Source organism: Podarcis muralis, chromosome 9 (genome assembly GCF_964188315.1).
Source record: "Podarcis muralis chromosome 9, rPodMur119.hap1.1, whole genome shotgun sequence".
NCBI lineage: Eukaryota > Metazoa > Chordata > Lepidosauria > Squamata > Lacertidae > Podarcis > Podarcis muralis.
In genome coordinates this window covers 36,856,310-36,878,217 of record NC_135663.1, presented here as the reverse complement: position 1 = coordinate 36,878,217, position 21,908 = coordinate 36,856,310, and the positions used below count along the sequence as shown (strand labels likewise).

The following is a 21,908-nucleotide window of genomic DNA, read 5'->3' as shown; positions in this document are numbered from 1 at the left end:
AGATAATTTATCCCACACACCAACAATTATCTAGCTAAAAGCTACTCTGAAACTCAGAGCTAGCATGTCAGTACAACACCTTGGAATTAATTGAAAGCATGCCAGCAAAAGTTACCCGTTAAATACCATGAGCATTGCATAATGTAAACATACTCTATATTGATTGTGTGCTCAAATTAAAGTGTCTACTTTGTGGCAATAAAGAACAGTTATATGCCCTTCAACATGGTATAAATAGTTACACTTTACTTGCTGAAACAAAATAGAATGACTCTTGAAATGAACTTGAATTTCAGAGACAGCTGAATCCAAGTCAATCAAATCACTTGCTGTCCCACAACTTCTCTCAAGAGACCTGCAGTTGTCATTGGCCACCTTTAGATCAGGGGTGATGAACCCTTTTCAGTTGGAGGGCCAGTTCAAGAACTGGGCCATTTTTGACAAGTGGGTAGAGCTGGTTGCATGTCAGTCAATGAGTTTGCAAGTCCCTTTGAAGTTGCCCATTTGCAGGTATGGTTTGGATTCAAAATAACCTGTGTATAGACATTTTTCCCTTGCAAAGCAAATGCTATCTACATTGAGACTATTCTCAGTTTCAGATGAGGTTTGCTATGCTTGAGTAACACATTGCTTGCCTGGGTGCATGAAACTGTTTGTGCAGTTCTTTGTATCCTGATGAATAATAATGGGTCAGAAACCAAGCCCTGCCATGATACTTCACAGCACTGATACCTATTGCTGTTTATTTAGAGACAACCTTTTAACCTATTACCTTCCGAGTTAGAAGAAAACACACAGCATAAAGAAAAATAAGCATTTGCAGATGCATCATGAAATAATAAAGCTATAGGCCCTAAAATGTGTGGGATTAATCGGAAGGCCTTTTAAAAGGACACTGAAAAGCAACAAAATCATCATATTGCCAGCCCTCTTTTGCAATGAGAATTTGGCATTTGTGTTTGATGTGCAATTTAGTGCCGAATTGGAAAATTGCACTAAACCTTATGCATTTGCTATCAGTCCATTAATACGTAGGTAAATTGCTGCAAATCATGTGAAACACAACTATGCGATGGCTTTGGAAGCTCAGACACCTGCCTGCTATTTAGTTGTATAATCTGGATTTTTCTTAAACCTCTGTGAAATAGCTTCAGTCCCTGAAAGATCTTCCCACAATTTGTCAGAGTTAAATGAAGAATCGGATATCTGCCCGTGCAGTAAATAACTCAATACATTCATAGTCCTTTCCATCTGTCGACTTGATGTCTGTTCTTGATGCGACTGTGAATAAAGGATCATAGTGTGACGGGATGGTGCATTACCATAAAATCAGGTTTTGTGAAAGACCTTTCTGTTCACATGGCCTGCAGTTGGTAATTACCATGGTAATCTACTCTGAAATATCAACCCTCAAATACATCAAAGAGCCACCACAGTAGGCTACTCTGCCTGCTCACCACATAAAGGTTAATTTGTGTACAGCTATGTTTTCACAGTCGAAGTAATATTTTCAAAGGTGATAGAAATCAGCTTTACATTAACCAAAAAGAATGGCCAATAACTTTCATTTGTTTGTGCTCAGCTGGAGTGACAAAGAACATTTTAAACACTGCTACTGACTAACAGATTGCCAGAGGAAGTGGTAATATTATGTCTGTGGTTAATTTTTTCCACAGCAAATATAGTTATTATGGATTTTAAAATCAATGGGGCTTACAAGTACTTTGCAGAATCTAGTATGATATAGGCACGCATACACAAAATTGTTACTCATTAATAAATTCAACATTTCCAAGCAGGCATGCAATTGAAATATAGGCAAGTGCCTGTACTAAACAGGAATGCTATTGTTTCATCTTGGATCCAGTATTTGTAGGCCAAAAGATGAAGATTGCCAGCATCTGTGGTGCAACCCTAAGCATGCTTACTCAAGAATACATTCCTGTATATTCAAAACTATGCACACTTGCTTGAGAATAAGCCTGCACTGAAGTCAGTGGGACTTCTGAGAAACCCTTCATAAGCTTGCCTTGTAAAAGTGAAATGCTATGTGGTGCTGATGAAGCCTGTTCTCCATAGGATAGGGCTGCCCACTAGTCTTGCTTTGGAATAATTCCCTCTGATAGAAAATTCAGGTGGTTGAGTGCTCACAGGTTTGAAACCAAAGCAGGTCTACTAGGAAATAATAGGCCGGTATCAGTTGTAACAAAACAAATCTCTTCATTTTGGGTTCTCTCTGTTTCTCATTTTGCAAATCATTTCAGTTTTCCACATTTATGCATGTTTCCTCAGCGTTTAAATTTGAATTTTTCCTAGTACACACATTTTGTCACGCAATTTTGCCTAATACGCATATTTTTGCAAGCAATTTCCCAGCAGTATGTAACTGAATACATGCATTTTATGCACACTTTACTCTAGGTATATGCATCTTTGTACCCATTACTTGGCTGGACAGCTGCATTGCAAAATTCTGAGAAGCACAAATTTCAATGTTTTAGTGCACACATTGTTTGGGCAACTGCAAATTAAGGTAGGTTTGCCTTTGCATAAAACTGAATTTCCCAGTTTGTGTTCAACGAAGCATACTCATTTTGTGTGTTTAGGTCACAACCTTCTGTTAATCCTTTTTACTGCAATCATTCCTGAAATCTTCCTGATTTTAATCTGCATTTTAATTGGCCTGTTAAGTGGAAGCCTTCAAACCAATGGTTATGCTTGATTTTGTCCCACACAGGATTATGGCATTCCTGTATAAAAAAGTTCCCTCTGCATCAGAGCTAGTTTGGCCTATTTGATCTGCTCGACTTCTTGCACTCTGCTGCAGTCCTGTGCACAATTACATGGAAGTAAATCCCCCTGAATCCAGTGAAACTTACTTCTGCAGAAACATCTATAGGATTGTGCTGCGTGATACCAAAATAAGATCCTACCCCCGAAAACAAGGTAAGTGCCCAAATACTTGTTCCCCTTCCCTCCTCACTACAAGACTAGAGCCAAGGAGGACAGAAAAAAGATGCCAGCAGCAACATAGTCTGTAGGGGTATGGCAGGGTGGGAAGTCTCTAGCCCATGAGCCAAATTTGGCCCACATTGCCTTTTTTGACCAGCCACCCCTGTCTGTCACTCACCTGATGGCAGGTGTAGCATGGATAAAGCCACAGCTCCCAAGGAATGGTCAAGAATGGGCCTTGCATTCAGTGCTGTTTAAATATGGAGTACCTGTATGTGGTACCTGCACATTATGGCCCAAGGGTTGTAGCATATAGGGAAAAGACAGGAGTGTGGAAACTGGCTGATCATGGAAGCTGTGTGACTCCTGGTGTGAAAGGTGGAGAAAGAAGCCCAGAACCAAGTGTTGTGAGGGTGTTGGGGATGGAAGACACTAGAGGAGCAGGCTATCATGAACCTCATGTGATCACCTAAAGATTCTAGCATACCGTTTTGGGTTCAGAAATTTTTGAACAGGTCATACTATAGGGATTCAGACATTCCAAGAATATGTGAAAGTGGTCACAAGCGCTCTACCACCAACCACTGGTAGCCACAACCTCTGTTTTCATGCCTTGGGTACACGTGAAAATGGACTCTATTCACATGCTTAAAAACCCAACCAACATGCAGTTGGCTGTACATGGTTATTGTGTGTGTGTGTGATAGACAAGGGTTTATCCACACAGCTCTGCAATCCTGGATCTCAATGTGTGATGGGGATTGTCAGAATCCTCTAGTATGGTTTGGGGGCCAAGTTGTATTTTAATTACCATGTGCTGACCATTCCATTTTTTCCAGATTTGTAACCTGTAGAATAAATTAGAAAAAGTAAGCAAACCAGTAATTAAACTTAACGTCACTGGCAGCCCATGAGGACTAATTATTTAAGCCAATTTAGTGTAATATTTAGACCAAAGCAAATCTGCTTTGTTATATTTCAAATTAACGAAGCCACATGAAACTATGTAGATATAAGAACCAGAAGCAACAGTGCTTTGGAGAGAGCTCTTAGCATAAAATGTGCTATGCTTTGAAAGTTCATTTGAAAGAAAAAGTTTTTAAAATGCGGCGTATGACAAAATGTATTAGACATCATAACTGGTGCTGTGCGTGATAATCTGAAAATGAGGCCAATTGCCTCGAGAAATGCAAATGATCAATGGAACAAGCACCACACACACAAATACATTTACAGTCTGAATCCTGCATAAGTCTGTTAGGAAGTCAAGCTTGACGGTGTTCAATTGGACTCACTCTCAAGCCTCCACAGAATGGCATACTGGTCCTACGCATGTTTAGTCAGAAGAGAGTTCCTGTGTTCAATAGGAATTATTCAGATTCATCCAAGTCATAAGTTTGGATTGTAGGCATAGGCTTTTAGAATGTTTGCGTTTTATGAATTTGAAATGGCAATAATGGTTTAGGTTCCAATATGTTTATTCTTGGTGTTTCCGCCCCAAATGTTATTTTCCTCACCCAGTGTTCATGAGCACAGACTTCAGGTCTGTGGATGTCACTAAAAGTTGCATGTGAGCTCCCCATTTTTAATAGGGTGGAAAGCTCTCATCATGCAGAGGGAATGATTAATGAAGCTCCACCCCCACACCTGGCATGTGTACTTGTTCAGTGTTTGGGGGCGTAAGCAGCAGCCACTCCATTTAGAGCTAAAGGCAGTGGAGGAAAAGTGGTGAGCTGAAAAGCAGCAAGCTGTTGCAGATGAGTCCAACAAAACCACAAAGCCAAGGGTACAAAGGGAGAGCAAAATATCAGGGTTGCATGCCTGTGTGAATTTCTACTAAATACAAAGTCTTGAGGAAAGGCTATTTTTATGCTAAACCCAGTCCTGGTTTTGACTTGAGTGTCGTTCAGGTTTCCAGCAATTTGGGAGCAACTAAAATGAGTTATAACTATCGTCTTCTATGATAGGTGAGAAAGTGTCATGCGCTCAGATTCTGTGCATGTTTACCTGTAGATAAGCCCCAGAGTTCAGTGCACACTTGCTCCTCTATCAGTGTGCACAGAACTGCAGTCCCAAAGAACATCAAACTGGCACTCAAGAGAACAGCACACGTTATATACATGTATTTGATTTAAAATGGTTACAGCTGTGCAAATGTGAAGCTACCAAAAGTCCCAAGTTTTCTCTTTGGAGAAGGAAACTGGTACATTTATCTGAGCAGAGAGCTATGAGACTTCACTTGCAGCAAAATCCTATGCATGTCCTCTCGTAGGTAAGCCATGCCAAGTCCAACCAGACTTCCCCCAAAGTAAGGGTTGCAGCCTTAATTCCTTTGTAGCTTTCTCAGAAGGCGCTTTCCCCTTTTGGCTTAAAAGGGCTCCCTTGTTGTACTTTACTTTTATGAAGAATCTGGGTACACCCAGTGGCAGTAACCCAGCGAAAAACAACTCTCTTCCTATCCTACCAGTAGAACCAACGCAACAGCGCGGGGGAGGGAGGGAGAAAGTTATGCCCCGGAGCCACTGATTTCTGCACACCGAGTTCCGTGCCCGGCGAGGAAAGCTCTTCTCCTTGTTGAAAGTCGCCAGCGGAGCCCCGAGCGCGTCCCTCCCGCGCAGGGAGCGAGCCTGGCAGCAACCGGAGCCGGAGGGGGGAAGAGTCCCTCTCCCTCTTTTCGGGGGCTGGCTTACTCTCTCGCGGCTTTCGGCTGCAGGGAAGCGAGCCCTTGGTTCCTGGGTGGGCCGCGGAGGGGGGCGAGGGTGTTCCTGGGCGGCGCGAGGAGCTGCCAGCTCCCACCCCCTCTTCGCCTTCCCTTTAGTACCTGCGGCGGGCAGAGGCCGAGCCCAGAGCGCCCCGCTCCCAGCAGCGCGAAGGAGCCGGGGGTCGTGCACCTTGCCTGCCTCACACGCCACAAGCCCGCCGTCCCGCCGCGGCGCCGGGTCCCAAAGCCCGCCGAAACTCCGGCGCGAGGGGCCCCAGCTGCAGCCGCCGCCGCCGCCGAGGAGGTGCAATGGCCGGAGCGACGAGGCAGCTCGGGACGCTGCTGCTCCTGCTCTACAGCCTGGCGGCGCCCGGACACGCGCAGCGGCAGCCCGAGCCGGTCGAGCCGTCGCTTCTCCTGCTGGCGGCCGAGGAAGACCCACGCGCGCTCGACGGCGCCTCCGCCATCCTGGTGGCCAACCGGGGTCTGCGCGTGCCGTTCGGGCGCTCCGTGTGGCTGGACCCGGCCCGGGACTTGGTCCTCCGCGTGCAGCCCGGCGACAAGTGCGTGCTGACGGTGCTGGAGAGCGGGCCTCCGCCGGCGCCTCACCGCCCCGGCGCGCTCTCCCCCAAGCGCTTCCCGTGCGCCTTCGGCCCCGGCGAGGTGAGGTACACGCACTACGGCTCGCGCAGCCCCGGCCGCGACCGCCTCAGCCTGCAGCTGCGCTACGACTCGCCCAGCCGCACCCTCGTCGCGCCCTTCACGCTGGAGGCCGAGGTGCTCTCGCAGCAGCTGCGCCTGCTCAGCCGCAACCTGCCGCTCACCGTGGAGAAGCTGCGCGGCCTCAGCCCGCCGCTCGACGCCAAAGTGCTGGCCTTCGCCGAGGCCGGGGAGCCCGCTGGCCGCCGCCGCTGCCGCCTCACCACGCTGCCTTTCCCCGCGGGCAGCGGCAGCCACCTGCCCGCCTACGGGCGCCTCGTGGACTCGCGCGGCCGCCCCCTGCCGGCGGGATACAGCAACGAGTGCGGCCGCTTCCTCGACGACGGGATCCGCTACGAGCACACGGCCACCACGCCCTCGCCCAACCGCGACTACATCCCCATGCGGGTGGAGCTGCTGCAGCAGGACGGCGGCGAGGAATCCGAGGAGAGCCCCGGCGAAGTGGAGTATTTCCAGGTGGTGGTTCGCATCCGGGAAGGCACCGAGAACACCCCGCCCAAGCCCAGCTTTGTGGCGCTGCTCATGATGGAGGTGGACCAGTTTGTGCTCACGGCCATCACCCCCGACATGTTGGCTGCTGAGGACTTGGAGAGCCCATCCGACCTCCTGCTCTTCAACCTCACCTCGCCCTGGCCCAGTGCAGGTGGGCACGACAGGGGAGCAAGCGACGACCCCCGCTTGCGGGGTTACTTGATCAGCACCGATGACCCCAGCCGGCCCCTCACTTCCTTCACCCAGCAAGAAGTGAGGGAGCTGAAGATCGCCTACCAGCCCCCCACAGTGGACTCTGACCACGAGCGGCTCTTCCAGCTGGAGATGGAGGTCTTGGACCCTGAGGGTGCCTCCTCAGAGCCGTTTGCCTTCATGGTGGTGGTGAAGCCTATGAACACGTTGGCCCCAGTGGCTGTCTTTAACCGTGTTGCTGGGCCTCAGATGATGCTTTTTGAAGGCCAGTCAAGGCCACTTTCTGACAATCTCGAAATCAGTGACGAGGACAACCTGGATGAGGTGAAGGTATGGGTTACAAGAGGGCTGAAACATGGTGAGCTCAGGGTTTTGGGCGTGCCACCTGGCCGCCAGTTTTTTACTGCAGCAGAGTTGGCGGCTGGTCAGGTGATCTACCAGCACGATGGCAATGAGCACAGCTACAGTGATAACATTGTATTCCGTATGGGGGATGGACGACACCAGGTGGAGTTTCTTTATCCAATCACTATTGCCCCAGATGATGACCAGCCGCCCATCCTCAATGCTAACACTGGCTTGGTCCTAAGTGAGCACCAGGTGGTCCAGATCTCTCCCTTTGTCCTCAGTGCTACTGACATAGACTCTGAAGACTCGACCATTCGATTTGTGCTTAAGGAGATTGAAGGATCTCCAGATACATCCACCCGCCAACGTCTTGGTGAGCTTCTGCTGCGTCAGGCAGAGATTCCAGTTTCTTATGAAAAGGAGGAGGATGTGGTGGGAGATCATAGTGGGACATCCTCCTGGCACTTTGTGGAGAGTGAAGGTGTGTATGAGAAGAAGGTGACTGAATGGCTGCAACAGGACATCTTGGATGGAAAGTTGTTCTACAGACACATAGGGCCTCATAACACCAACCTAGTGATGGACCAGTTTGCATTCTATCTCCAGGATGATAATGACCCCCCAAATCAATCTGATGAGCAGGTGTTCATCATCAAGGTTCAACCAGTAGACAACCTGCCCCCCGAATTGTATCCAGGAACCACCTTGCAGATGACTGTTCTTGAATATCAGGTGACCCATTTCCGAAAGCGCTACCTGCGATACACCGATTTGGACGCAGATGACAGGGAGCTGAGATACATTTTGCTCTCACCACCAACTGACACTGACGAAAACCACCCCGTACTGGCTGGAGAAATTGTGTTGACTGACAACCCTTTAATGTCCATTACACATTTCACTCAAGCACAAATAAACCACCACAAGGTGGCATATAAGCCACCAGCCCAGGAACTTGGGATCACCCCAAGAGTGGTGCAGTTCACTTACAGTGTAGAAGACACGGCAGGTAATTCTGTGCCAGGCACCTTCACGCTATTCCTGCAGCCAGTGGACAACCAGCCCCCTCAAATCACCAACGCTGGCTTCACTGTGTCTGAGGGGGGCAGCTTTCTTGTCACCAGCAGTCAGCTAGATGCCACTGATAAGGATACAGACACTGACAGGATTGTCTTCACCTTAACTGAGGCGCCTCTGCATGGCCACCTGCGCTACCTGGAGGAGGGGTTGATGGTACAGGGTGAATCATTTCTGTTAGATGACATTGCTAATGGTCGCATATCCTACCAGCATAGCGGTGATGAGCACACAAGTGATTCCTTCCAGTTGGAAGTGAGTGATGGGGTCCATCAAGTACCAATTACTGTTAAGATTGCTGTTCAGCCCGTGGATGATGAGCGCCCCAGCATCACTCTCCCTGGCAGTAATGGACTTTTGGGGGCCTTTATTGATGTGCTGGAAAATAGTGCCACTGAAATTACTACTTCTCTTATCCAGGGGACAGATGAGGACACTGATGAACTGGCCTTAACATTTATTGTGGAGGACCCCCCCAAACTAGGTGATATTTTAGTAGATGGGGTGCCCTCTAAGAGATTCACCCAGCAGGACCTCATAAGTGGGACAGTAGTCTATGCTCACACTGGTGGGGAGATTGGTATGAAAAAGCGGTCTGACGCTTTTAATCTTACTATTTCAGACCTCTCCAGTGAGTGGGTGGTGGGAGGCAGCACAGTGGAAGGAGTGCGTGTTAATGTGACTATTTTGCCAGTGGACAGCATTGCTCCTGAGGTTATGGTGGGGGAAGAACCATTCACTGTTTATGAGGGAGGAAAAAATGTTTTAAGCTTGCAGCTGCTGGATGTGGCAGATGTAGACACCCCTGGAGATGACATTCTGTGTACCATCCTAATACAAACCACTTCTGGGTACCTGGAGAATATCTCTCCAGCCCTTGGGTCTGAAAAATCCAGGGCTGGGACTCCCATTAGTGCTTTTTCCATCAAGGATGTTCGTCTTGGGCACATCAACTATGTGCAGAGCATTCACAAAGGGGTAGAACCACTGGAGGACAGATTCACTTTCCATTGCTCTGATGGTATCAACTTCTCACCCCACCAGTTCTTTCCCATTGTCATTATCCCAACTAATGATGAGAAGCCTGAACTGTTTGTACGTGAGTTTGTGGTGCTGGAAGGGATGAGCTTGGTGATTGACACTCCCATTCTGAATGGTGCTGATGGTGATATCCCTCCAGATGAGTTGCGCTTCTTTATAACTGTTCCTCCTAAGCATGGGCAGATTGTTAACCAGCTAACCACTGGTACTGTGTCTGTACACAATTTCACTCTGGAAGAAATCCGGGAGGCATCCAGCATTGTGTATGAGCATGATGACTCGGAGACTAAAGAGGACACTTTCAAAATCCAACTGACTGATGGCCTACACACCGTCGAGCAGGAAGTGTTAATTATGGTCATCTTAGTGGATGATGAGACACCTAGGATGTCTATCAATGATGGGCTAGAAGTGGAGATTGGCGAGTCCAAAGTTATCACTAATAGGGACCTCAAGGCAACTGATATAGATTCAGAGGACAAGACGCTTACATATGTTATTCGCTTAGTACCCAGGCATGGCCTTCTGCAGCGCTTGAGCAAAGAAGGAGAGGTGTTAGGCAACATTACACTGGGCATGAATTTCACACAGGATGACATAGACCAAGGTTGTATTCAGTATATTCACACTGGCCAACAAGGAGTCCGGGACTTAGTTAAGTTTGATGTCACTGATGGCATAAATCCTTTGATAGACAGATATTTCTACATTACCATCAGTAGTATTGATATGGTCTTCCCTGAGGTGATCAATAAAGGAGTGACTCTGAAAGAAGGAGGGAAGGTGACACTCACTACTGACCTCCTCAGCACAAGCGACATTAACAGCCCTGATGAGCATCTCCAATTCAGTATCACCCGTGCCCCAAGCAGAGGTCATTTGGAGAACTCTGACAGCCCTGGTGTTCCTGTCACTACCTTCACTCAGCTCCAGCTAGCTGGAAACAAGATTTATTACATCCACACTGCAGAGGATGAGGTGAAGATGGATAGCTTTGAGTTTGAAGTGACAGATGGCTATAATCCAGTCTTCCGCACTTTCAGAGTCTCCATTACCGATGTGGACAATAAGAAGCCAGTTCTAACTGTCCATGACCTGAACATTCAGGAAGGAGAAACCAAACTGATCACCCCATTTGAGCTTAATGTAGATGATCGGGACACACCTGACCATCTACTCCGTTTCACAATTACCCAAGTCCCTGTACATGGTCAGATTATTTACAACAATAGCTACCCTGTGACCAGCTTCACTAAACAAGACTTAAATGAGAACTTGATCAACTATAGACACGATGGCACAGAAACAACTCACGATAGCTTCTCTTTTACTGTTACTGATGGGACCCACTCAGACTTCTATGTTTTTCCTGACACCATCATTGAAACACGTCACCCGCAGACGATGAAGATCCAAATCAATTCCCTGGACAATGGGGTGCCACAGATAGTAGTGAATAAGGGTGCCTCAACTCTGAGAAATATTCCAACTGGGCACCTTGGATTCTTGATCACCAGCAAATCCCTGAAGGCAGAAGACAGAGACAGCTCACACAAATTGCTGAAATACAAAATCACAGATGGGCCAAAGCATGGACTTCTCATTCATACTGGCCTAGGAAATGGAAGTGTTAAAGCCTTTACTCAAGGTTAGTGCTAACTGACTTCCTCATTACTTATTTGTTTCTTTGGAATGCTAATTTCATGTAAATAGCTGTAGCTTTTAAGATTATTGCTTGCTTTAAGATCTTGCATCATTTACAGATTCTAGTCAACAAACCACTTGCATTGTAGAAGGCACACAGATTTTAATCCATTCTGGGATAGATGGTGTTTGATTAGTGGCATATATAGGTGTATTTGTAAAATGACAAGTATTTTGTTAAAGAGCAGAGCCACAGCATAAATTTAAAGTACATTCAATGCATGTTTAAAGCATATGACCTTTTCTTAAGAATTGTGGCAACTAGTTTCCCTCTCACAGGCCTAAAATTCCCAGTATACCCATAAACTCCACTTCCCAGGATTCTTTGGGGACAGTCATGTGCTTTAAATGTGTGTTGAATTTGCCTTAAACGTACAGCGTGAATCTGCCCTAAGCATCAGTCCTCAACCAGCAAGGAGTGGGGGTAATAGGGTCTGCATTACTGACTTTGTGAAGTGCTTTGAGCAATTACAATGCTAAATATCATTTGTGGCTTCTTCCCTCCCTGTAGCACTATGATAACATAAGTCTGGATGCCAACAAGTAGCTATATACAACCTGTTGGCTATATAGGCACTGTATACAGTACATCGGTATGGACACGCAAAAATAACAGCACCCAATGAGCCACCCAGGTAGCTCTGTGCCCAAAGAGCATAGGTTTCTTGAGCAGCAACCTTGTGACATAGGATGGAACTTTAAGAGGCTGTTTCTGTACATCAGCCTTCCCCAACCTGGTGCCCTCTGGATGCTTTGGACTACAACTCCCATCAGCATCAGCCAGCAAGGATGTTGTGGATGGGACAAATGAGAGTTGTAGTGCTAAACATCCAGAGTACACTAGGCTCCTTTTGTGGTGGTTGCCTGGTGTTCAGCGGAAAGGAAATGCCATTGGGTGTCCCTTACACAGTCCTTTGGTTCCTGGGCAGGTGTTCAGTCTGAAGATGCCATTTAAGTGGATGTGGGTCACAATCGTAAAATCCCAGGTAGATTGCATTCAGGGAAGGTAGTGAATCCTGGAATTGTAATCTAAACAGCTCTTTGAAAAACGGAATTGCTGAAGTCAATGGCTCAAGTCATGGACTTGAGTTTTAAGATCACTTTTAAAAAGTAACTTTTAAGTTTCTCATCATGTTTCAGCCTTTAGCAAAAACAAAAATACCCGTATTCAGCACTTACAGTTTTGTTTTTAAATTTGTTGTTGGTTTGATTTGTGAATTGTTGCTTGCATATATTTTTTGAGTTGTACTTTGTATTGAAGAGGGGGATATTTTGTATCCAAAATAAAATATAAAGTCTGCAAAGAACATTTGCAGTTTGCAGGCATATTCCTTTTAGAAGTTCAAACTACTGAGAAGTCTTTGGTGTCAGCACTGTAGCGATTCAGTTACTCACGTGGCTTTTTTTCTTATCCTGTTAGCTGATATTGATGACATGAAGATCTGCTATGTCTTGAAGGAAGGTGACAATGCAACTAGTGACATGTTCTACTTCTCTGTTGAAGACAGTGGTAAGATAACAAATTTCTTGCTGAAGTATACTCTAAAATCAACACAGGAATATTGGAACCAGTTATACACTTTCTGTTGGGGATTTGATAACAGTTTTAGGTGCAGTTTTGCCAGAAAAGAGGAAGGGGGTCCAGCTAAGATTTACTCAGAATAGACCCGCTGATATTAATGGTATTGAGTTAGTCATGTGCATCAATTTTAACGGATCTACTCTGAGTATGATTAACATAGAATGCATACCATGTATTCTGTGTATTTTTATCAACCTAAAACAATGCATGTTTATTTATAAGCAAGTTCCCCTGTGAATAGTGGTGCTTCCTCCTAAGTAAGTGTGCATGGGATTGCTGCCTAGAAGTTACCGTTAACTTTGGCTTGATACTGCAGGTGAGGGACCTGGAATATGTGGCAGGATCCCCCTGTTTGCACTTCTGTCTCTTATCTTCATGCGATGTTTTTGCGCTACAGCTCTCATCACCCCCAACCATTGGCCATGCTGGCTTGGGTTGGTGGGAGTTTGAGTTGAACAACATCTGGAGTGTCAGAAGTTCACCTGCTGCAAATGATTCTCATAATGTGGGTTGTACAGTTGGTTAGGTGGGGGGGGGGTAAGGGATAACTGCAAATTATGTTGTGCATTTTTTGTTCCTTTTGCAAGTACTTTCCCTATACTTTAAAACCTGGAGCACAGGCTACTTTCATGCAGCTGTTCAGCAATGTATGTGACAAATTAAAAATAATAATAACAATTTTTAAAAATGGTGTGTGTATCAGTTGTTCAAAACGGGGGCTGTTTAGGAACATTGGAAGCTGCCTTGCACCAAGAGCAACCATTTGATCCATCTAGCACACAATTGTCTGCTATACTGAATGGCACCATGTCCCCATTAATTCCACCCCTACATGAAAATGCCAAGAATTGAACCAGATACCTTTTGCATACAAAGCTTGTGCTCAGATGCCCTGGCATCCTCAATTTTTAATATTTTCCAGGTGTATCTAACCTGTATCATTGCCATAGTGACTGGAAAATTTGCATAACACTAGCCCTTGCACAAGAATCCAACCATCTATCCCTAATCATTTATTGGTTGGTATAACTGTTTTTGTGCGTGCCATAAACCAATGCCTGTTTCATTGCGCCATAAATTTACCTGCATTCTTTGTTCTGCCTATGCGGGGAAAATGCTCTGAAGTCCTAGGCTGTGTGATTGCTAAATATTTATATAGTGCTCTCAAGGTATATGTTCTTAAAGAATAAATCAAACAGAAACCTGCTAAATGCATGCCCTTTAACACTAGAAAAGAAGAATTAAAAGGGGGAAGGGAGGAATTCAAAAACAGTGTGGAAAATATGGAACATGTTAGAGCATATACTTTAGTAGTAACTCAAAGCTCACTGTTGGTTGGAACAGTAATGGAGCATATAGGCAGTCTATGTGATTACTTTTGTGCCTTCATTTTGCTCCCAGACTTCCATAAAATTTTATAAAATTGCAACCTTAAATTGGCGTTCTAAAAAACAAATACTTCTGCTAGACACATACCTACAATTGCTGGCTATTTAAATGATAAATGATAAAGAAAATAATAGACTATAATTACTACTCTTGCAAATCAGATGGTTCCTTTGATAATTTAGGCTGCAGTTGTGTGAAAACACTTTCCAGAGAGCAAATTGGTAGGGACATCTCCACATAAAAATGCACAGGATTGTGTTGTTTCGTAAGAAATTTGTAATAAGATTCCAAGTTTCAAAAATGCCCATTATTCAGGCTAACTTATATACTAGATCTTGATAGTTTTGGAGCGTACAGACAGCTGGCTTTATCACATCATCTAGTATTATATTCCTAAAGCTCAAAAGTAAACTAACAAGTTGTAATACACTTATGTTCCTTGTGCAAGTAGAGTGACCTTCTTTATCTCTAGTTTTATGGCTGTTTACATCCACAGGCAAAGGTGTTATTATTGTGTCACAATTTACAATGCATCTGGATGGAGATTGCATTCCGCCGGATGTTGTACAGAGACAGAACAAAATATGATACCTGCTCCATACACTTAAATGTATGCTTTAGCTGTCAATTTTCATGGCGGCTTTCTGAACATGTAGCTGAGATGTAAAGACCTGAATAACCCTTCAGAAGAAGATAATTAAGAAAATGTGTGCTGTTTACTAATGTGTCTGAAAGTCAGCCCAGAGGTATTAATAGATATGTAATTTAAAATGATAGGTATACTGTATATGCAAAATGTTGTTAAATCAGATTATATTCTCAATTATACATATGTGAACCTAGTGAAAGTGTACCAGGGACATAGGTAGTTAAATTGTTTGGGTCTAGCATTGATTAATGTCATATGACACAGTATTCCAGGGTTCCAAGTACCAGGTTTGAGTGGCTAGCAGCTGGGATTGTCTGGAACGAAATCATATGTGTTTAGCAGAAATCCCTTAATGGGTTTGAGGCCTGTGAATATAAGTGATAAGGTGATACTGAAGTCAGTAGAAGGTGATAATCTGTGGCACTGGTTTTGAAAGCTAGAGGAACGAATGTGACATGAGTGTGAACATATCAATGCTAGATGCAAGCGTTCATGATCCTTTATGGGTGGCTAGTAGATGTTGTCTTTATACACATTCTTTTCCTACTCCAGAGAATGTAACAAATCACCCCATATTTCAGCACTGCACAGGTGTATAATTCTGACGCATGGTTAATTTAGGAACAGGAACATTGCAGAACAGAGAAGTTTGAGAAGTTTCATTCGGTGAAGCCCAAGATCCCAGGTAGACTAGAAGCAGTAGCTGTCAAGGATTTACTTTGGGCAGGTGCAATTAACCTTGTGCTGATTTGATTAATCAGCAAAGCCCAGGTGCTGTTAGTTAGGTTCTTGGTGTCCAAGTTGTGATTGGGTTGGCTGGCCACCAGACTTTTACAGTTTGGCAAAAAGACCCTATTAGTTCAGCTATTCCTCCCAACATAAGTATGTCATGCTCCTCCGAAAGGTTAGTTTTGAATCCAGTTGGGGGTTCCAAGAATGTCTTCTAAGCCTGCTTCTTTTGTATGTATTAATGGGTAATTAGAATTTAGACATGAACTTTTCTTGGTTTTATATTCTCAGCTAAGTGTTTGTGTAACTGAGAAGCTTGCCTTATTTTAAATAAACCTTTAGATTTTTTACTGGTCTGGGTTGTCACTTCAGAGCTGCTTCATGCTAGATTCAGCTGCCTGTATTTGTCTTCTATCATAAATTGTTATCTCCTGGGCTGGAGAGGGCTTCTCCCCCACTCCTAGACAGCAGCTTTTTAGTAATGGCCTGTGTAGCAGGTGTTATAATGGTGCAGATGTAGGATGAGTAAGGCAGAGACGCTTTAATCCAGTAATTTATAATGAATAATAATTTTTAGTGTTTATATAGTGCATAAGTGTTAAAGATTTGCCTTGTTTACACGACTCGGTAAACTATGGCTTACTGTGTTTGTGCAAACATATGGGCTTCCACAGAGGAACTTGCAACCCCTTTGTTCCTCCTCAATCCATTTTTTGCTTCTGAGATAAGATAAGGTTGGGCTTAGCATCTAAACCTGGGCATGTGGCTAAGTTTGCTTTTCACTGACCACTAACCTCTCCATGTGGTCTGTAATTGTGTGAGTGAATGACCAGGTGGATAGAGCTACAATCTCAAGTAGGACTGTACTAGTGACAGTTCTGAACTCTGGAATTACCCTGGGTGGAATTCTGGGCACTAAGAGTGTATGGTAATTAATATGCAGATGATTGTTCTTTGTGGCAAGTGTTGGAGTAGATGCACTCTCTGCAATCTTTATGCTGTTGTTTCTGTTGTTTATTTTAGAAGGCAAACGCCTGTAATTTAAGAATAGCGCATTTGGTTTCCCCACCCCACACACCATATTTCTCTTTATATCCTGACTAATAGCGGGATGCAGAAATGTTATTTGCTCATTCAATTTGTTAATATAATGGGAGCTTTTGAAGTTTTGGAATACAAATCTATTAAAATAGACCAGGCATCCCCAAACTCCCCTCCAGATGTTTTGGGACTACAACTCCCATCATCCCTAGCTAACAGGACCAGTGGTCAGGGATGATGGAAATTGTAGTCCCAAAACATCTGGAGGGCCGAGTTTGGGGATGCCTGAAATAGACAAATGCATAAAATGGGAGTAGGAGGGGGAAATCCTCTCCAGATTATATTACTTTGAGATATTGCTTCATTGAGATTTTCTTGTATTGGATTTCAAGGAATAAGAGTTCTCTTGTTTGAGTAATAATTCTCTGAGCCATACCTCTGCTGGGTACATTTGCATCCTTGGCAGTCTTACAGCTCAAAGGATCTTCCTTTTTTGAATGAAGCCAATATAGTAAGCAATAGACAAAGCTGTGACAGTGCAAATGACCCTTGTCTGCGCTTTGTCTCTGCCAGTGGAAAAACATTGAACCTGAGCCAATTGGAACAAAATGGACTGAAAGAAAAAACATATTCAGTCCTCCTGTAACAGCATGCAACTGACAAACACAAGTATTTAGGCTGCAGTCCTATACTCACTTGCCTCAGAGTAAGCCCTATTGAGACTTGCTTCTGAGTATGGCATGTATTGGATTGCACTGTTACTTGGTTAACACAAGGAATGCAGTTCTGAATTTAGCCAACTAATGCTATCTTTACTATGCAAGAGAAGATGTTGTTCGTACTCGTGCAACCAACTGTTGTGTGTGTTTTGCAAGTGGATAGATAGGCACATCATGGGCTATAACTGTAGTAACTAATGTAATAAAAGAAATACATATCAAATTGATTTCCCTGGGAAGTTAGGCCACTTGGTGCACATGGAATACTCCAAACCAAGGACTATAGCTTTAGCCGGGCTTCCTCAACCTCGGCCCCCCAGATGTTTTTGGCCTACAACTCTCATGATCCCTAGTGTTATGTACTGAAGTTCTCACCCTGGGCCAGCAGGGGGATACTGTAGATAGTTCAGGTCCACATATGCAAATAAGGGATCGAAAGTGACGTTCAGTGATTGGATAGTTACAGAATATGGTTACTGTTGCGTCTAGTGGAGCTCTATATAAGCAGGCTGGCTGAACCCTTCAGTTCAGTTCTGTTCTGGCCTGTGAATAAACAAGAGCTGTTTGAAGAATCGCTGTGTCGTCTGATATGTTCACCCACAACTTAACACCTAGCTAGCAGGACCAGTGGTCAGGGTTGCTGGGAATTGTAGTCTCAAAACATCTGGAGGGCTGGCCTTAGCTATGGTTTCTTGTTACCCAAAGTATGCAGTAATGTCACTATTAACAGTTGGAAAATAATATGCAGTTCTGGTTAGAAGTATGTATATCCAGTGGGAGTATCTTAAAATATTACAGTCTCTATTTATTGCAGTTTAAAATATTGCAGTCTGAGAGGCTGGACATTATGTCCAACTTGCTTCTGGTTTTTTATCTGTTGCTTTAAAAAATTGTTTATAGTGTATGCTTCTGATCTTCTTTCAGAGTGAAAGCAGGATATAAATAATATTCAAGATATAGTCTGTGTTTTAAAATTTGCTTATATTGATGTTTGGCATCCTGAGCACTAGCATGAATTGGAAAGGCTGCACTAAAATCTAATAGTAAGGTGTGTGTTTTTCCTTGTGTACAGATTAGACTTGCTATTGCTGTATTACCTCTCTCAATTAACAGGATTTTGTAGAAATTGGGTTTTTATGCTGCTGTTCAGCATACATATTAGGGGAAGGAAAACCACCTGTGGTGATCTTCTCGTCTCGGAAAAAGAATCTATGCAGTTAAGCATTTTGATATATCTATCTGTTTTACTTGCTTTATAAAGCTGTGAAGTGTGTTGAAATAAATGTATTTTAAACAATGAAAATAGTTTCCAATGTAGGATCAGACTGTAGAAACTCTGCCTTATAAGGGAAGAAATCCTGGAGGCTGGCACAACAGTATAAACAAAAAAAGTATAATCCCCCTTCATTATATACCTCCAGCCGTGTTTAAGAAATATAATACTTTGCAAGGAATACTAAACAAGCATAATGCCTATGCCTGACTTTTCAAAATAATATCCATACTCTCAGTTGTCAAGTAGAAGATTTTTCTTGCCACATAGAAAAGAGCCACTTTCACTGTTAAATGGAGGCTATTATGTCACTGCTTCTCCATGACCAAAGTTTGGGAATACATCACTCTGGATTGTCTGCTGGGAGGAGGGATCACTCAGTGGCAGCAGGCATGAGGGAATTGCACCCTTTCAGTTTAGTCCCTGGAAATAAAAGGGCCAAAAAAGTAGCCAAAAGCCTACTGTCCCAAAAGCCTACTGTCCCTATTCATACACCTGAGAATGGTTGACCTAGCTGGAATCGCTGTGACTGCTATTCACTGACAAAAATGAGATTTTAAAACTCTTGCTCAGAAACTACGCAACCTACATTCACCCCAAGCCACAAAAAAGCATGCCAAAAAGAGGAATTTTTAAAACATTAATTTCAGTTTTCAAAATGATAATGTTTTGCCGACCAGCAAAAATTAGTCAGAATCATCCCTGGAGTGATTTTTTTTAAAAAATGAAGCTGCTGCAACATCATTGTAAACTGATGTAAACAGTGGTGCAATTAGTCCTACAAGTAAAAGATCTGATGTGAAGAATCCAGGAAAATGTGTACAGTCCTGGGGTTTATATAATAACTTCCATGGGTAGTGTGTTCCACGTGGCAGTAGCCATGGAATGAACCTCTGGCAAATGCAGATCCAAAAGACGTGCCCCCATACATGATAGCAATGAACAGGCAGGTATAAATTGGGTACGATGATGTCTCAGATATTGTTCAGAGTTGTTTAGGACTTCATACACTTGGTATAACACCATAAATTTGGCCTGCTAGCAGTCCTGGCCACAACCCATGCTGCCACATTCTGCACTAGCTACAGCTTCAGGACCAAATGTAAGGGCAACCCCCATACAGAACACATTGCAGTAATCCTATCATGAGGGTATCAGTGCGTGGGCCACTGTAGCCAAGCTATCCTTATCCAGGAAGGACCAAACCTGACGTACCTGCTGGCATAAGTTTAGCATTGGGTCCCAATTCAGCCTGTGTTTGAAATATTGCAATAAGAAGACTTTCCCTCAAATGCTTAAAGTATTCCCATATTTTGGCATTTTACGTAGAAGACATTTGTCTGCAACAGCACATTTACAATTTCACAAAGCATTTTCATATGTGCTAGTTACGTAACTGCATTTTCTCTGCTGCATTTATTTATTATTTATTTCATAAAATTTATACACCACTTGATAGTTTTTTTTAAAAAAAAACTGCTCAAAGTGGTTTACAAAAGATGCTTCTGGAGCTGTGGGCATTGGTGCCTTAGTTCGGATCTCTTCTACAGGAAAAAAGAATGATATACTCATACAGTTAAATACATAAAAATCCTTAATGAAAATTACATTTAAATATAGGACATTTAATGACTGAACATAACATGCTAATGAGTACAACTAATGCTTTTTTAAAAAAGAATTGGCTGAACATTAGCTTTTCAATTAGTGCTATTTAAATATTGCAGTTAGAAAAACACCCTCTCCCCCTTACAGTTTTTCCATTGTACATAGTGAATGGTGTTAAATCTTTGATTTCTTAGCTAGTTGGGATCAGTCACTAAGCCCCTTTCTCAGAGTGCCTGAGTTAATCAATAGACCGCAAGCAGGACAAACAACCTTTTCTCCTTTCTGCATCTTCATCTTTCATCCCTGATTGAGAGGGGCTTTGCTATGTAAGTTGTTAGCACTGAATATATTTTTGAAAATGTTCCTTAAGCAGATACTTGGTTGCAAGCATCCCTTTGAAGTAGTGTCAGTTCTTTTGGAGATAAATGTGAAAATGTGTTTGTTTTGTTTTAGAGTAAGGAGTTTTCTGCCTCAATTACAGCAGGGTTTTTTTTTAAAAAAACTGAGAGAATACTGTTAATGAAGACACCATTTCAGTATAGCAAATAGGTCGACTGTAGTGGACTTGAAAAGTACTCTCCCAGTACACCTTTTCTAATTTATTCATTCATCTAATTTATTGCCTAATTTTTAAATGTGACAAATAATAATTTTTTTTAGTCCTTCACATACCTACTCAGACACATATTGAAATTAACAAGACTTAATTGCATGTGTCAGTCTCATTGATTTCAATATGCTGCTGACTTGGTGCGTGTCAGTAGGAATCTCAACCTCAATTTATAGCAGTCTGCTTTCCTAATTGTTATCCTCAGTTTGGGGGCAAAAGTTCTGCATGGTGTGTGCTTCTGTAATATATTAAATATAATCAGTACAGCTGAATTTAGGCTCAGTCTTTCTGGACATTAATATTCTTGGTCATCTTGTAAAGCTAAGCAACCTGTGAATGTAGATGGGTGCTTGCCTTTGCTTCTAATGGCACTGTTTTGATTGCTTTCTAGACACAACCATTTGACACCTGCCATTTAACTATTTATAGGTCATACTACAATGTTTGCCTGTATGTGTCCATGACAAAGCAAACAAAAGATACATTTCTAGCAATTTGTTACATTTGTTAAGCAAAACTTAAATACTTGACTGAAATGCTATTGCTGCTTCTCCCTAATTAACACGTTGCAGCTTGCTCAGAGGTCATTAGTGTTTTAAGCAATATGTCAAATCAATTTCTGTGCTTTCAGTAAAATTACAGTAAAGGTTATGAGGACCTCAGAGTTTATAAGGAGACCACTACACTGATGACCACCCAGGAATAGATGAGAAACAGGGCTGAATCAAAGGAAGTTCATATGTAGGCAAGCTGAGAACTCTTCTTTTTGAAATGCAGCATCTAAATGTCTATATAAGTAAATAAATAAATGTAAGTATTAAAAGCTGACATTATGTTTTGGGAAATTAATACGCTTTCTCATACAGCATGGACTTCATCACAGTTGTTGTAGCAACACATATACACACAGATTTGATTAGAGCACCATATCTTTTGCATCGTCTAATTATATAACGGGGATGCGGGTGGCGCTGTGGGTTAAACCAAAGAGCCTAGGACTTGCTGATCAGAAGGTCGGCGGTGCGAATCCTCGCGATGGGGTGAGCTCCCGTTGTTCAGTTCCTGCTCCTGCCAACCTAGC

General features: G+C 43.4%; 1 protein-coding gene across 1 annotated transcript in view; it reads left to right on the top strand.

Annotated features, from left to right (window-relative positions):
• The first annotated feature begins 5,004 nt into the window (after positions 1-5,004).
• The window catches only part of FREM3 (FRAS1 related extracellular matrix 3), an 83,939-nt gene continuing 67,035 nt past the window's right edge, over positions 5,005-21,908 (top strand). The window contains exons 1-2 of the mRNA XM_028744986.2: positions 5,005-11,171; positions 12,648-12,737. Coding sequence (XP_028600819.2) covers positions 5,963-11,171; positions 12,648-12,737 — 5,299 coding nt within the window. The 5' untranslated portion in view covers positions 5,005-5,962. The remainder of the gene's footprint in view (positions 11,172-12,647; positions 12,738-21,908) is intronic.